Raw genomic sequence first — 16,416 nt, forward strand, 5'->3', positions numbered from 1 at the left:
AAAAGTAGAACCTCTAATAGATTATGTACTCAGAAGTACAGCTGGGACTAACCCTTTTAACAAAGTATTTTCTTGATTATGTCTGAAAAACAAGTTCAGAAAGAAAGATGTAGTGAAGAGCATGGCAGAGACTAACCCTGACCTTTGTTCTCTGTGAAATGTGTAGAAAACATTTACTAATGCTTTTTCATTTCTAAATTTATTAAATTTTGTGACAAATATGCCTTTACATTTTCATACTTATTTAACCTTACAAAAATTTAGTAATAAAAGTCTGTTTTGTCCTAAAATTCAAATACCACAAAGGCCATAAACTAGGCTCCTGGCCTGATCAATGGGGAAGGAAGCAAAAGTGTCCTGGCCTGCGTGCTCCAGCCGCCCGTGTACAGGTTCACCTCCACAGTGTCCAGCCGCCTGTGTACAGGTTCACCTCCACAGTGTCCAGAGGCCTGGGTTCCCATCAATAATAGTGATCAATAGATAATCCATAGAGTGCCCCCTTGTGAGTATTGTGCACATCCCAACATGTCACCACGCCTCCCACCACCACATGCAACTGTCATACACCAACAAACAAAGGAAAACACCAAAGGTTCTGCTCCGTCCTCTTGCGAGCTGCTTAGCTCTGGCTTGGAGCAGAGTCGGTATAAAATGAGACGGTCGTGAACGGTCACCTTGGTGTCACACGGATCCTCCGACTCACTACTTGCCTGTTCTAGAACCATACACTTCCAAGAAGAGCACTATTGAGCAACAAGCTTCAGTTCCAGGAGGTAGGACCTAGCTATCTCTGCCTGAGGCTGATTTACACAGCAAAACATCAACCCTGTGAGCGTCTTCAGTGCTTCAGCCCTGCACACCCACTTGCACCCCGCCTCACTCCACCACCCATCACACGGGCACTGAAGAGAGCCAAGCTGGCCTGGCACTCAGACCTGCCCATTGGGTCTCATCGCCATCAGTTCTGCGGCGTCCATCAGTCCTCCTGCTGAGAACTCCCAGGTGCGGGTCACCTGGAAGGATTCCCCGTTGCTCCGTGCACCCCCTCTGTGCATCCCCAGGGTCGGTCACTCTGTCCCTGCAGCCGCTCTCCCTGCAGCCTCCCAGGTCTGTCCTCCCGCACTCCCGGTCATTCACCGAACTCCGCCGTGTAGGTCTTGGTGTGTTTCGCTCATTACTCCTGGTCCCCTGGGAACAGGGTTCACCCATTCGCTTGCGCTGTTCAGGGCCCTGCGTGGAGTGTTTGCTGGAAATGTAATGAGCAAATCATGCGCCACGTGTCCCTGGGGGCTATTTAAACACATGCCCCGTTTCACACTCTTCCTCTGGGTTCACCTACATGTCCCTGCCACTCAGGCTCTTCTGGGGTCACCTGCACGCTCCCTTAGCTCACACTCTTCTCACTTGGTCACCTGCCTCCCGTCTGAGTCCCAGGAGCGCTGCTTCCTCAGGGGGCCTGGGCGAGGTGCTTCTAAGCCTGTCCTTCCTACAGGCTGCTCCCTGCTGGCGACCAGTGAAAGGCAGCAGACCCTGGCGGTCTGCAGCACCCTCCTGGGTCTGCTCCCTGCCTGCAGACGCCCCTGCTTCCCAGTCATCCCACGCCCCAAGTTCCACCTGAGGCTGTCTCCAAGCCTCCACCTTCCGTCTGACCATCCTCACCCCCAGGCCACTCCACACCGTCTCAGCACAGCGGCCACATCTGCGGCCCTCTCCTGTTCCTTCCTGTTCTTGTCAGCTGCGTTTTGTTCCTACATCTGTGCCACCTGTGTCATGTTGGGCCCCCAACTGGTCCATAGTCTGGTTTGAATCTCACAGAGCCCAGTCATTATTTTTCCTTTGTTCTATGATAAAGTTTCGCTTAAACACGACTTTGATAATCAATTGCTAAAGGCAAAGCACTGTCACAGACACACAGACACACAACGCTTTGCAGTTTGAGTTTCGATCCTGAGTGTTCAGCTTAATAGACTAGTTTTTTTTTTTTAACTTCTGAATCTGTAATACCCATTAAAGTGGAAAGTTCAGGCCAACTTGTAAGTAAAAGCGCAGCTGAGGTGAACACAGGACACTCCAATGCACAGTGGAGAGGGGAGTGCCTTCTCTGACCACTAGTGGTCTCCTAGGGTACAGGACTAACCTCTCCCCTCCCCGGGAACTGACAGTGGACAGGAAGTCACTCATCTCTCCCCATCAGTCCCTCGTTATCAGGAGATGCCTGGACCCCCCATTGCCACTGCTACACCCAAGGGAGAGCCTCTAAGGTCAGGAGGGACCGCCTCAGCTAGCCCCGGCCTCACACGACCGCGTCCCAGGTCGTCTGTGGTTCCCTGCACAAGAGCCGGACACAGGAAAATGCATCTCTCTATATCTTAGGTAAGCTGACCGTGGACAATTTAAAGCTGGAAGTGCATCTTATAGGTCACAAACTTGTCAGGCTTGTTTTTGGCACTGGGTATTGAACCCAGGATGCTTCACCGCAGAGCCACACCCCAGCCCTTTTTATTTTTTATTTTGACACAGGATCTTGCTAAGTTGCTGAGGTTGGTCTTGAACTTGCAACCCTCCTGCCTCAGCCTCCTGAGTCCTGGGGTCACAGGCGCGTTACCACATCCAGCATGAGCATGTGACTTAGAATGTGACATGGTGTCTGTTAAAATGTCATTGGGAAAAAGTGGGGTTCTTTGGGGTGTGTTCTGTACTTTGTGCCAAATACATAGAAGTCATTTTTTGAACAAAATAAATAGACATTCAGAATCCCAGTCTCTATAGTCTGGTCTCATTTCAAAATGACTTCTCATGGTGTGCCGGCACTTCTCAAGAGTCCTGCAGATCTGGAGATGTCGGAAACAGAGGGAAGGTCTTCATCTGACTCACCCTCTGTCTCGTGGCCCGGTGCTGTTTTCCTCGTGTTCTTCCTGTGCCTCAGTCCAAGAAGTAAGGCAGTTCAAAACGGGCTCCGGCAGCCTGCGGTGTTTCTCCACTTCTTTTCACGAACACACTTTTCCTGTATGTATCCCAGAAAGTAAATGTGGTTTGAATTTGCCAGTGGCCCTCAGTAGGAGCATAAGCTCAAAGCTGAATTCCTGCTTTTTGTTTTAAAATAATATTTGCTGTTTGAATAAATAGAATTGATTGTGAAGGATTTGATTTAGATTTTCAACAGGGTGAGGTCCTAAACGTCATACTAAAACAGAGTCACAGGGTGATAATTAGGTCATGATTTTGACAATACTATAGCTCAAGGGAAGCATAAAGTGTGTTCCCAAAAGTGGTTGATACATTAGACTGACATATGTCACATATACAAAGATGGTTCAAGGACCCGATCGCAAGCTCACAGTTACTTTTTGTCAGTGGTACTTGGTTTTTTCCCTTACTAGATGGAAGCTGTGTTTACTTTGTTTAATTAATTAATTAGTATCATTACTTTTGTAAGGGGGATTGAACCCCAGGGTACTTTACCACTGAGCCACACCCTCAAACCTTTTTATATTTTTATTTTGATACAGGGTCTGGCTAAGTTGCATAGGTCCTTGCTCAGTTGCTGAGACTTTCCTGGAACTTGTAATCCTCCTGCCTCAGCCTCCCGAGCCGCAGGGATCCCAGGTCTGGGCCACTGTGCCCAGCTATCTATCTGTGCTTGAACCCCCACATGGGACCTGGAATGTAGCAGGTGCTCTGTAGACGTCGGCCACAGTGTCAGTGGATAAGTGGAGCTTGGTCTGGAGGAACACAGCCGTCAGCACCCCCGACACTCACCCTGGGAAGTGGCTGGTGTCCGTCGCCGTGGTTTAGGGTACACACAGGTCTCACGCAAGATCAGAGACCGCTCATTGTTCCTGTCAGAAGGCATCTTAGGGAGCCGTTGAGTCCCCGCCGCATTTTACAGATGAGGAAAGGCAAAGAAACTTCAAGTTAACTGAGCTGAGCCCTGGGAGCTGGCCTTAAGGCTTCAGAGCTTCCCAAATGACACTCTCTCATTCCTAGAGAGAGTCCCTCTCATCAGATTTTAAGTGGGTTCTTCAATTCAGTACAAAGGGACTTTTGGCTGCTTACTGCGGAGTTATTTACCAGCATTTGGTGGCTTATTTCAGCCTCGTTGGGGCCCTTGTATCCAGCAGTGCCCAGTTTTCTAGGAAGAGCCATGATTTCTCACAGCGTGTCCGGATTTTTGGGTGTCCAGAACACTGCCCCCGGAGCCAATGCAGATGCTGGTGACCAGAGTACATGGGCCCAGAGGGAACCTCCTGTCTCCTGGCACCTTCCTCCAGACCTGCAGTCAGCACCCCGTCCGTGGAGATCAGGAGGAAGTTAAGCAGACTGGCGCTGTTCCTTCTCTAGATGCCTCATGTGCAGGCGATTTTCCAAGATGTTCCTCAGGCACCTGGTCATTCCACCAAGTCTCCTCATGAAAGCAGGCGATTACTGACCAGGCTCTGGGTGGGATGGGGGTCCCTCTTCAGCTCTCCCAGTGTGAGCACGGGCACTTTCTGACGGGAGGACACTGTGCACTGTCACAGTGGACGTGGCGTCACATGGCTCTGTCAGCCCATCCAGTGGAAGGTGGTCCTCCACAACTGGTATGCTGCAGTGGGGCATGACTTGAAGTCCACTGGAACTCACAACCAAGTTGGGTTGAAGGCAGGCTTGTTGAAGAGTGCTCACCAATGTGAAAACATCGCGTTATCATTGTGTCTCTGTGCTGTGCTGGGGATTGAACGCAGGCCTCATTCATGCCCTACCACTGAGCTCACCCCTGGGTCCCTGGTCCCTCACCCCGGGTAGATTAAATTTCTAATTTAAAGTGTTTTCTCGACACTTACTATTAATAAGCATAGCAAAGTGAAGAGAAACTTGAGGAATTAATGAGATGTGGTTTATGGATATAGATATTGCATTCTATATTTGTTTTAGTAATTCTGGTAAAAGAACCTAGTAGATCAGTCTGCTCAAAACAAGTGGCCATCCATCCACAACCTGCTGGAGAGGCAGGTGGGAGCATTCATAAATCTGCAGGTGGACAGCAGACCTTCCCAACTCTGGAAGGAGACTAGCACAGGAGGTGTCCAGGTTAAGTCTTCAGGTAGACTGCAGCCCTTCCATCTCCAGATGACCTAGCACAGGAGGTGTCCAGGTTAAGTCTTCAGGTAGACTGCAGACCCCCAGCTCCAGGAGGAGATCTAACATGGGTGGTGTCCAGGTAAGCCTGCAGGTAGACTGCAGACCCCCAGCTCCAGGAGACCTAGCCATGGAGCACATTTGTTGTGGTCCCCACTGTCCCTCCCAGGGTTTCTCTGACTCTTTGTGCCTGGTAGTTGAGAGTTCCTTCCTCAGCAATTGCTCTAATGGCGTGTCGCGGACGATAGTGTCGCCACAATAGGTAAGGCAGGGCTGCATTAGTTAATTTGTTACCAGCTTTCAGCTGGGCAAACCTTTGTCTAGAGTTGTGTTGGCTGTGGTTTTGTCACTGACTGGCACCAAGCTTCCCTACAGGATGTGGACAAGTGCTGAGAGTAGCCCTGGGTCGCTGGCTCCCAGAGTCTTGGGGGCAGGGGTAGAGCATTTGGCCAGACTGTGCTTGTCCTCGCTTTGGGGATCACTGTGTGCTTGGGATGTGTTTGCATCCCAAACATCCAACTGGTGGCGATAAGACCCTGGAAACTTTTAGCCCTGCTTCTCCCCACTCCCTCACCCAAGCTCCTGGTGCCAAGTCTGCAGGTCACGATGTCCCTATGGAACCCAAGCTGGCTCACACCATACATAATGCTTCTTTTGTTTCTCCACCTAAGGTATTCATTACCACAAAAAACAACGTCTCACAGATTCAACTGGAAGAAAGTATGTAGAGCAACCTGTTTGGGAGTCTAGTGAGGCAGGCACACGTGGCCCGCTGGTTTAGACAGCAGCGTCAGTTATACCTACGTTTCTTTGTACTTTAGTTTCATACTGGAAGTTCTCAAACGTGTACTTGTCAGACCTTCTCTGACGCATCTTAAACAGCCTGGCGCCGCGGTTGCTGAGGTGGGATAACTCCTCCACCATGATGTCTCTGGGGACGCTGACCTTCTTGCCCAGGTCCATGCTGCCTGCATCTGCAACACAAGGTGCACGTGCATGAAAACCTGCAGGGAGTGTCCCTGCTCTGGGCTCTAGAGCCACGCCTGCTGCTGCCCGGGACGAGGTGCGGCTCTGCCATGGCAGCCCCGGGGAAACCCTGCCCCGCTCCTGGCTACCTGCAGGAGTCCGGAGGTGACACTAGCTTTCTCACCTCTGAAGTGTGGCTAATAACGGTGATGACGAGTTCTCAAAGGGTTGACGTGAGAAGGGAGCGGGAGGCTTCCTGCAAGCCCTGGTGTGGGGCTGGCCAGCAGAGCGGTGGAGCAGAGCGTGCTGTCCTTGCTGCAGGCACAGTGTGGCCTTGTCTTATGGGGCGCTCTGACAGTGCCCTTCACAGCTGTCCTGACAGGCCGTCTTCCTCCCCGCCCCCTGTGTTTCTGTGCCAGCTCGAGCCGGGCCACGCCCACGGGGGCTCCCAGAGCAGCTCCCCCCTGGAGTCTCCTCCGCAGCTGTCCCTGCCTCGTACGTTCCCATGACACAGAATCCCTCTGTGGTCTGAGCTCTCTCTAGGTTTCAGTGCTGTGTCCTCAGTATCTCTAGGTTTCAGTGCTGTGTCCTCAGTATCTCTAGGGTGTAGTGCTGTGTCCTCGGTAAACGAGTGTCAGCCCCAGCTCTAATAAGCTTTTCCTACATCCAAAGACACTGAACTCTTCCACCTGCTTCTCGAGTCAGGAGCACAGTTCGGCACAGCCAACTGCAGGCTGCTATTAAAGGCACAGGAAGAAGAATTATTTTGTTGAAGCGACGTTGTTAGATGGTGAGACACAGAGACCTTGATTCGGAGGTCTTTGGTAGTGCTTAGGGTGAGACAACAGACTTATTTATTAGATACGCCCCATTTTGCTTTGCAAAAGCTACTTTATGTTTTGAGATCACATTGGGGAGCGCCCCACCAGTTATGAGAGTCATAATAATATCAGGGCTTCTGAGAAGGTGGAGACGCCTCTCCCCGCCGTGTGGGAGGCCTGCTGACAGCTGAGGTGTTGCAGGTCAAGCACTACCCACCGTGAAGCCCGAGAGCAGGCAGCTGTGCCGGGCGGGACCGGGAGGGCCGGGGTGGACTCTCTGTGTTTTTCTAGCCCTAACCACCTGGGCCCTGCAGCTGAGGTCAGAGAGCCTTCGCACCAGCCCAGGGCTAGGAGGAGGAGGACTTAGCAAGGCAACGGGGCATTGTGACAGAGGCCTCTCTCAGTAACGCACCAGGGGACCCTGACCTCACCCGCCACAGCCACCATGTCCACCAGGAGAGCCAGAGTTTTGTTCTGAAATCAGGAGGCTGAGCTGGAGCTGGGACAGTCCCTGTGGCCCATACCAAACTCTGCCTCCCTGTGATGTGTGCAGACTGCGAGAGCCCACCCTCCACCCACCCGGAAGTCACCAGGAGACCTGAGCTGGAGTCGGCCCAAGCAGGGAGCCCCAGCTCCCACCTGGCCCTGTGCAACCAGCCCCTCTCACAGTGAAAACAGAAGAAAGGGCAGTGCGCTTGCATCCCCAGGGAGGGCAGGAAGAGCCTGCAGAAGAGGAGCAGGGCCAAGTGGGAGAGCCAGGGCACCACCCCTTCCTGGGGTGTGGCCAGCGTCCAGCTCCACAGGGAGCACACACTCACCCTGAAGTCTCTGCGTGTGCAGCAGAGCGCGGGGAGCTGCTCAGTGTCTGAGAACCCCTGAAAAACTGGGCAGCATGACAGAAATGGGCCATTTCAACATCTTAGTTCTAGAATCAAAATAGCAAGTGTCCTTTAGATTAAAAATATAATAAAAAAGGAAAGAGATGGTATTCCTGAATTAGTTTGATGTAAAACCAAGAGAAAGGGGAATCTGTCTCCAAGTGCATCTGAAAAGGACCCAGTTAGCAGAGAAAGAAAAGGACACTAATATGGAAAACCAAAGCCCAGGCTTTGCCAATCCAGCCTTTTCTAGAACTACGCACTCTGTCATGGGATTACCTATTCCAAATTATGCTCTGGGGGCTGGAGTTGTGGCTCAGTGGCAGAGCGCTTGCCTGGCACGTGTAAGGCACTGGGTTTGATCCTCAGAACCACATTAAAAATAATTAAATAAAATGAAGGTATTGTGTCCATCTATAGCTAAAAAAAATTTTAAAAAATAATAATGCTTTTAAACAAAATTAAAATTTCCTGAGAAACCTTCCCAACAGGATATTCTCAGAAACTAGCCAACACTCCAAGAAGCAGCCGCCAGGGACACAGAGGTTGAGTCCTCCCGGGCAGGCCTGCCTCCTCACACCAGGCCTCCGACCTCAACAAGAGGCCAGAGCAGGCCCCTGCTTCCACTGGCTCCACCCCCTGATGCTGCCAATTGGAGCAACGTGAAGGACAGAGTGCAGGAGAGTGGTTCCGGGTGTTGCTGGTGGAATAAGTAGACAGAAGCCAGAGGTGTGTCTATCAGTTCCCTCTTCCAACAGCCCTGTCGAGGTCACACCACCAGTGCTTCTCAGAGGACCTGGTGACCCAGGTGATCACCACCACCTGGCACTGGGGGTCGACGACAGTCTCCGGGCCCCTGTGGATGGAGGCGGGGACGCGACCTGGGAGGACAGGAGCCAGCAGGGTGCTTTGCTGGCAGATGTGCCAGGGCTGCTCTGCCTGCCGAGGGGATCAGACTGTGCAGGTACCACTGGCGAGTCCTGGTGGACCATGGGGCTAGGCTCTGCACCAAGCCCACCCCAGGGCCAGTGGACCTCCTGGGAACCTCCCCCGGGCCACCAGGGCACTCGCTCTGGTCTTGTGCTGCGCTCAGCAGGCCCAGTCTCTGCCTGGCTCCTCTCACTGACTGACTGAGGTCTAGAATGCAGATTGAGGCTGGAGTCCCAGCAAGGGTGAGACCCAGCAGCCAGGGAGGGGGGTCCTCAAAGGGGAAGAGAAGCAGATAGAAGAGGAATTTGAAATCACATTTACCCCCATGGCCGGCACCTTTGAGTCCACAGGAAAGTCACTCCTCTCTGGCAGTGTGCCAATGTCACACCTGCTACCGTGGGAGGAAAGGTACCATGGGAGCCACAGGGAGCCGACGTGCCGTGGGAGGCACCTGGAGAAAGGAGCCACCATCAAGGCCCATGTCTGTGACAACTCTGCACCGGAGAGGAGAAGCAGGCAGAAAGGAGGAGGAGGAGTCACGCTAAGAACTGACCGCCCACCCCCTCCTTGACCCTTCTGCCTCCTGCTCCAGTATCCACAGGTCTAGCAGGCATCTGCACGTCTTGGGTCAGAAGCACTGGAAGGTGCACGAGGAACGTGCGGCACCAGTGCTGGTTCGCAGGCGTCCGCGGACGACGGTCAGGGGTCTGTGAGCCAGTGTCTCTCACCATGGACACAGCGGCATTGACATCAGATTGTGTGAGCATAACAATTAAACAAACTCCATCAAGAACAAGTAGTAGGGGGCTTGTGGCTCAGCAGTAGAGCGCTTGCCTAGCATGTGCAAGGCCCTGGGTTTAATCCTCAGCACCACATAAAAATAAATTTAAAAAATAAAGAACAAGCAGTAATAAACAGTATCATCTCAGGATTCTTCTGCCACTTTTTCCAAGAGGGAAGCTCGTGGGATGACTTACGTCTATTGCACCTGCCTGGGGCAGCAGGTGTTTGCTCTGCTGTTCTGCAGCAGAGGATACTAGAGTCAGCCAGTGTGCCCTGAACCCACATCTGCATGTGCTGCGTCTCTGATGGCAGCTTGAGTTAGACACGAGGAGTATTCACACCACAGAATCTGCACAACTGCACAGACCATGGTATCTTCTACCACATATTGACAGCACAGAGTTGGACACACCATCAATCCTGGGTGTATGCTAAGTCAACACAGTGAAAGACAAGCAACGCAATCAACCTGCCGAGGTGGTCCTCCTTTGCCTTCCTGGGAGACGGATCTGGAACGGCAGCCGGATGGATATCTAGGACCACCGTGGGCTGGGAAGGAGCTCTCACTCACCCCTCCAAAGTCTAAGGCGCAGTGCCAGGAAGGTCTGGGGCTGCAGCCCTCGGCCACACAAGTGACTCTCCAACTGTGGGAGGGCCACTGTGTGCTGGGGTCCAGGTCTGTCCCTCCTGTCACTCCTCCACCTTCACCTTTAGGGGACAGGGCCACTGTGTGCTGGGATCCAGGTCTGTCCCTCCTGTCACTCCTCCACCTTCACCTTCAGGGGACAGGGCCACTGTGTGCTGGGATCCAGGTCTGTCCCTCCTGTCACTCCTTCACCTTCCAGGGGACAGGGTCACTGTGTGCTGGGATCCAGGTCTGTCCCTCCTGTCACTCCTTCACCTTCACCTTCCAGGGGACAGGGTCACTGTGTGCTGGGATCCAGGTCTGTCCCTCCTGTCACTCCTTCACCTTCACCTTCCAGGGGACAGGGTCACTGTGTGCTGGGATCCAGGTCTGTCCCTCCTGTCACTCCTTCACCTTCCAGGGGACAGGGCCACTGTGTGCTGGGATCCAGGTCTGTCCCTCCTGTCACTCCTTCACCTTCCAGGGGACAGGGTCACTGTGTGCTGGGATCCAGGTCTGTCCCTCCTGTCACTCCTTCACCTTCCAGGGGACAGGGTCACTGTGTGCTGGGATCCAGGTCTGTCCCTCCTGTCACTCCTTCACCTTCCAGGGGACAGGGTCACTGTGTGCTGGGATCCAGGTCTGTCCCTCCTGTCACTCCTTCACCTTCACCTTCCAGGGGACAGGGCCACTGTGTGCTGGGATCCAGGTCTGTCCCTCCTGTCACTCCTTCACCTTCACCTTCCAGGGGACAGGGTCACTGTGTGCTGGGATCCAGGTCTGTCCCTCCTGTCACTCCTTCACCTTCCAGGGGACAGGGCCACTGTGTGCTGGGATCCAGGTCTGTCCCTCCTGTCACTCCTCCACCTTCACCTTCAGGGGACAGGGCCACTGTGTGCTGGGATCCAGGTCTGTCCCTCCTGTCACTCCTCCACCTCCACCTTCCAGGGGACAGGGTCACTGTGTGCTGGGATCCAGGACTGTCCCTCCTGTCACTCCTTCACCTTCACCTTCAGGGGACAGGGCCACTGTGTGCTGGGATCCAGGTCTGTCCCTCCTGTCACTCCTCCACCTCCACCTTCCAGGGGACAGGGTCACTGTGTGCTGGGATCCAGGACTGTCCCTCCTGTCACTCCTTCACCTTCCAGGGGACAGGGCCACTGTGTGCTGGGATCCAGGTCTGTCCCTCCTGTCACTCCTTCACCTTCACCTTCCAGGGGACAGGGCCACTGTGTGCTGGGATCCAGGTCTGTCCCTCCTGTCACTCCTTCACCTTCACCTTCCAGGGGACAGGGTCACTGTGTGCTGGGATCCAGGACTGTCCCTCCTGTCACTCCTTCACCTTCCAGGGGACAGGGCCACTGTGTGCTGGGATCCAGATCTGTCCCTCCTGTCACTCCTCCACCTCCACCTTCAGGGGACAGGGCCACTGTGTGCTGGGATCCAGGTCTGTCCCTCCTGTCACTCCTCCACCTTCACCTTCCAGGGGACAGGGTCACTGTGTGCTGGGATCCAGGACTGTCCCTCCTGTCACTCCTTCACCTTCACCTTCCAGGGGACAGGGCCACTGTGTGCTGGGATCCAGGTCTGTCCCTCCTGTCACTCCTTCACCTTCACCTTCCAGGGGACAGGGTCACTGTGTGCTGGGATCCAGGACTGTCCCTCCTGTCACTCCTTCACCTTCCAGGGGACAGGGCCACTGTGTGCTGGGATCCAGGTCTGTCCCTCCTGTCACTCCTTCACCTTCCAGGGGACAGGGCCACTGTGTGCTGGGATCCAGGTCTGTCCCTCCTGTCACTCACTGCCCCACCCTCCCAGGGGTGAGGGCCACTGTGGGTGAAGATCTATGCCTCTCACTCGTTTCTGAGTCTCCCTGTATGGCATGCTGTCCCTGAGCACAGAGATTCCACGTTCTGCCATCCTCTGCCCATAAATGGACACCCTGTGTGGGGTCTGAAGGCGCGTTCATCTTTGCTTGGTAAGTTACAGCTCCAACCCCGGCTACTCATGCTGCCCTCTTGCCTTTCAGGTTGTGTTTGTGGCATTAGGTCATCTATTGAGAATAATATGGTCAAGCATGCTTCACTGCTGATGTCAGCCACAGTGGTCAGGCTGAGGTCGGTCAGTGGACCCAATCTGCACTTGACACTGACGTCCGCCTGCAGTTATCTGGAGGACAAAAGACCTTTCAAACAGCCTCCCATGGATGCCTGACATGGGAAAGAAGAGGTGAGCCCTGGCAGGCGGCTGTGTTGTGGGCGTGTTGACTTGATTCAGAGGCCTGATGGAGGCACAGAGATCTGGCCTGTGCTTGGGTAGGACACTTTCATGTGTCCACAGGAAGACAGATAGATATATTATACAGCTGGACGCAGTTGCCACACTAGTAATCTCAGCAACTCAGGAGGCTGAGGCAGGAGGATCACAAGTTGAAAGCCAGCCTCAGCAACTTTACAAGGACCTAAGCAACTTAGTGAGACTCTGTATCAAAATAAAAATATAAAAAGGACTGGGAATGTGGCTCAGTGGTTAATGCTCCTGAGTTCAATCCCCGGTACAAGAAAGAAAGAAAGAAGGCAGGCAGGAAGGATGGAAGGAGGAAGAGGAAAGAAAGAAGAGATATATCGTGCATAATACAACATAGTATATAATATATATAACATTAAAATCACAGTCTAGACTACGATTCTGAATAATGCCTGATAAGATTCTAATTGATAAAATTTACTGATAATTTTTTTCTAGATAAAAAGATTTAAGAACCTACCTGGATTTTTTATTTTCCTATTTCATGTATCTTTGTCTTAATTTGACTTTTCAGACTATTTTACAAAATCTTTGGAAATTTGCCATTAATGAAAACACTAGTACTGCATAAACCCCTAAGCGTTTAAGAAACGAGTGACCAATGTGTGGAATCACACAGACAGAACCATCAGCTACTGTGACAGAATCCAAACGGAACCAGAGAGAACTATATCAGAACAATATTAGACCTGAGAAAGACCGGAGAGAACAGCTGGGACGAGGCTCTGCAGTTTGGGCTTTGTTGTAAAGCAGGATTGGGCCGGTCCTCTGGGACCAGTGTCCTGGGTGCCCTGTCAAGTCCGATGCTCAGGAAGCCTGAGTCCACCAGGTGTGACCGTTGGCCAGGCTCAGATACCCGGTGTGCTGCCGGCTCTGGCTTCTCTTGGTTTTATGCAAAGGCTGATGTGGAAAGGTAAACCCCGAAGACTCCTCTTCTGTCCCTCCAGCATTTCACCTTTGACCCCAGGTAGGTGAGGCCGTCCTGGTGTCCTTGCTTGAAGGTTGAAGGTGTGATTCACTCTCCCAAGACACTCGTGCAGAGAAAGGCTGCTGGGGAGTCTTTCCTCAGAAGCCTGAGCCTGGACTCCATTTTCCAAAGGGCCCTGGGACTTGGGTCAACACTGCGGTCTCCTTGCATGGTGGAGAGGGTGGCTGAGGCCTGACTGCCAAGCCACTCAGGAGTCGGGGTCTGGGAGGATGGAGCTCAGGGGAGCTCTCCTGGCTGCCTTCCCCTGAGGAGTGGGAGGCTGGTGGGAAGCCAGCCTGGGTTCCATGTCCACAGCAGCGCTGCATTTAGAACAGGGCTTCCTGTTTTCAGACCACAAAGCAAACTCTCTTCCTGAAATTACCAAAATAATCTGCCCAGTTCTTGTCTGTCTGCCCAGGGAAAGCTGCTGCCAGTGAGGAGGAAAACACCCACAGGGCCTGGCGGGGACCCTGCGGGGCGCCTGCAGGCCCAGCTCTGCCCTCCTGCCTCTGAAGCCCACCGAGCTGCCAGGCAGTCCGGGCTGCACTCAGGCAGCCTGCTGCAGCCTCACCTGGGGCCTGTAGGTTGACTCCTTCCCATCTGCGGTCACCAACTGCTGCCAGGTCCGTCCTGCCTCTGCCCCCTGTGCCGGCCGTTCCTGTCAGGCCATGCTTCCTGTCCTGTATCTTCCCCGCTCCCCTCTGCTTTCAGTGTTCAGGTTGAAATGAGGGGAGGACCTTGGCTGGTCCTGGGAATTAGGCGTGGACTCCGGGTGACAGGGTGGGCTCTGGCATCCACCACTGACCCCTGTGCAGAATGGCCAGAGGCTTCTTGTGTTCCTGTCTCCTGTAGTAGCACCTGCTAGATGCCAGCAGCTGCGGCTGAGAACGCTTTGCAAAAGTGCAGGGGCTTCTGTGGATCTGTCATGCAACACTGCCACACAGCCTGGCCCGGGCACTAGTGCCACCTTGGGGATCCTGGCGGTGGCCATCCTTAGACACAGCAAGGACACGATGAGGAGGAGGGGCCACCTGAGAGCCCTTGTTGTGGACGTGTGGCCTATTTGCTCCAGGTACACCATTTGACCCCAGCTCAGAGGGGACCGTGCTGGACTTGGTGCAGTCATGGTGGAAGGGGAGCCATCTACCTTTCAGCAACCATCCTGCACCCTTGCACTCGCACCGGCCTCGGCAGGCCCTGAGGCTGCTCCTCCCTCCCGCTCTGGCCTCTCCCCACGAGGCCCTCGTGGAGTTCCCATCTAGTGTCTAGAGGGCCCTGGCTTTGCTGGGCCATGGCTACTGCTCGTCCTCCTCCTGGGGCTGAGTGTCTCTGGCGTGTGACAATAATGCAAAAGGACTTAAAATACCGAAAACGACATCCTGCTGCACGGGGAGGAGCAGGAAGGGGACGGGAAACACCCTGCTCCTTTCATTTTCACGGAGGATGGTCCTGTCCAACTGGGCTCACTTTGTTTCATGATCAAGATCAAAACGGTTGCACATTTTATCTGAGATCACGCAGAGGGCTGCCTCCGTGTCTCTGGAGGCTTCAGGGCGTAGTCCCCAGGATGCCCACGTGTCCCTTCTCCACCTCCAGAGGCAGGCTGCTGTGATGAGAGCCGCGAGCCGCAGAGGAAAGGGGGTGGGAGGGTCTCCTCAGGCGACAGCCCTGGTCACCCCACACCCTCTGAGCGCTTGTGACCACTCGTAAGGGGACTGGCGCTCACCCGCAAGACAGTGCGTGGCGGGGTCCCCTGGGCGGAGCAGTGGTTTCAGGGTTCTCCCCTCAGGGCTTGATAGTGTTTCCCCTTGACATTTCCCGGGAACAAGAGTTACATTGTAAAGAAGTAAAAAGGCCTGAGCCTGAGTCTGAGCGGGCAGGAGAACCCAGGTTTGGAAGGAGAGCGCAGCAGAGGGGCTGATTTAGGCAGGACTTCCAGGCAATAACGAAACAAGTTATCCACACAGTCCAGTTTCAAGGTGAGCAATGTGTCTCAGACTCCAGCCATGGTCTGAGTTTTGCCTTATTGACCAGAAAAACTGTACGAACAATTTCAAATAAACAACCTGAAGCAGGAAGCACAGAGATACAATTGAAAGAAGCCTGGATTTTGGAATTTTGTATCAGTACCCATTCGGTTCTGGTAGCTTGTTCAGAATGATTCTCCTTTTATTCTACTCTAACTCAATATCACAGTAAAACACGAGAACACACTTCAGTCCAGGACAGTGATGTGGTTTTACATCACAGGAAACAGAAAACCAACTAGAGCACAGGACCTCAGCTGTCACCAGGCCGAACGGGTGCAGGAGGGCGCTTGCTGGGGGTCATGCAACACAGCCACACAGGCTGGCCCAGGGCACCAGTGCCACCTTGGGGATCCTAACAGTCGGCATCCTTAAGACTCAGGGAGGACACGGCGAGGAGGAGGGCCACCTGAGAGTCCCAGGTCATGGTAGGTGCCCAGAGGATGCCGCTCACGGTCACCAGTGCCCCTGCGCCAGCCCCAGGCCTCGGCTGGCTGTGGTGAAGGGCTGCGTCCCGTGTCACTGGCGGGACGGCTGGCAGGCCAAGTGCCACAGTGTGTTAGGGTGGCTCGCCTCGGCCCTTGCAGATCTGGGTACTCTGCTGGCTTTGCTCATGGGCAAAATCGAATTCCCTTCACAGTGATCAAAATGCAAAGCCAGAGGCACTCGCAGGCTTTACCAAGACGAGGTGGAATCCACTGGGAATACCTCCCGTCTAACTAGGGAAAAGTGTCCCCAGTCAGTGTTTGGGGACCACAGGGACTTTTTCTGTCTTCCTCAGAAACTACAAGCCATCGTGGGTCTCGCACACAGGATGTTAGTGAGTCAGTATGACGTGGAGGCTGGCTGCGGGGCCAGATGAGCGCACAGACAGGAATTCCCAGCGAACGGGCAGCTCCTGGGGAAAGGGGGCAGAACGAGGACCGGGCATGCGGGTGGATGTGCCTGAAGACCAGCTGGTGCCAGGCCGGTCCAAGCAGGAGAGAAGGGCCAG

The 16,416-nt window shown here is 53.8% G+C and overlaps 1 protein-coding gene across 5 annotated transcripts in view; it reads right to left on the minus strand.

The window, feature by feature from the left end:
• The window catches only part of MYOZ2 (myozenin 2), a 34,460-nt gene that overhangs the window by 17,031 nt on the left and 1,013 nt on the right, over positions 1 to 16,416 (minus strand). For 4 of the 5 annotated variants that reach the window (XR_014023282.1, XM_081304029.1, XM_081304028.1 and 1 more), the window contains one exon: positions 5,923 to 6,092. Coding sequence is in view for 4 of the 5 variants with exons in the window: in XM_081304029.1 (XP_081160155.1) it covers positions 5,923 to 6,092 (170 nt within the window). In the remaining variant the exon portion in view is untranslated. Of the gene's footprint in view, positions 1 to 5,922; positions 6,093 to 13,966; positions 13,989 to 16,416 lie in introns of those variants that run through there. The other variant, XM_081304030.1, reaches the window with a different exon arrangement.

Source organism: Spermophilus citellus (genome assembly GCF_964194105.1).
Source record: "Spermophilus citellus genome assembly, chromosome: 8".
NCBI lineage: Eukaryota > Metazoa > Chordata > Mammalia > Rodentia > Sciuridae > Spermophilus > Spermophilus citellus.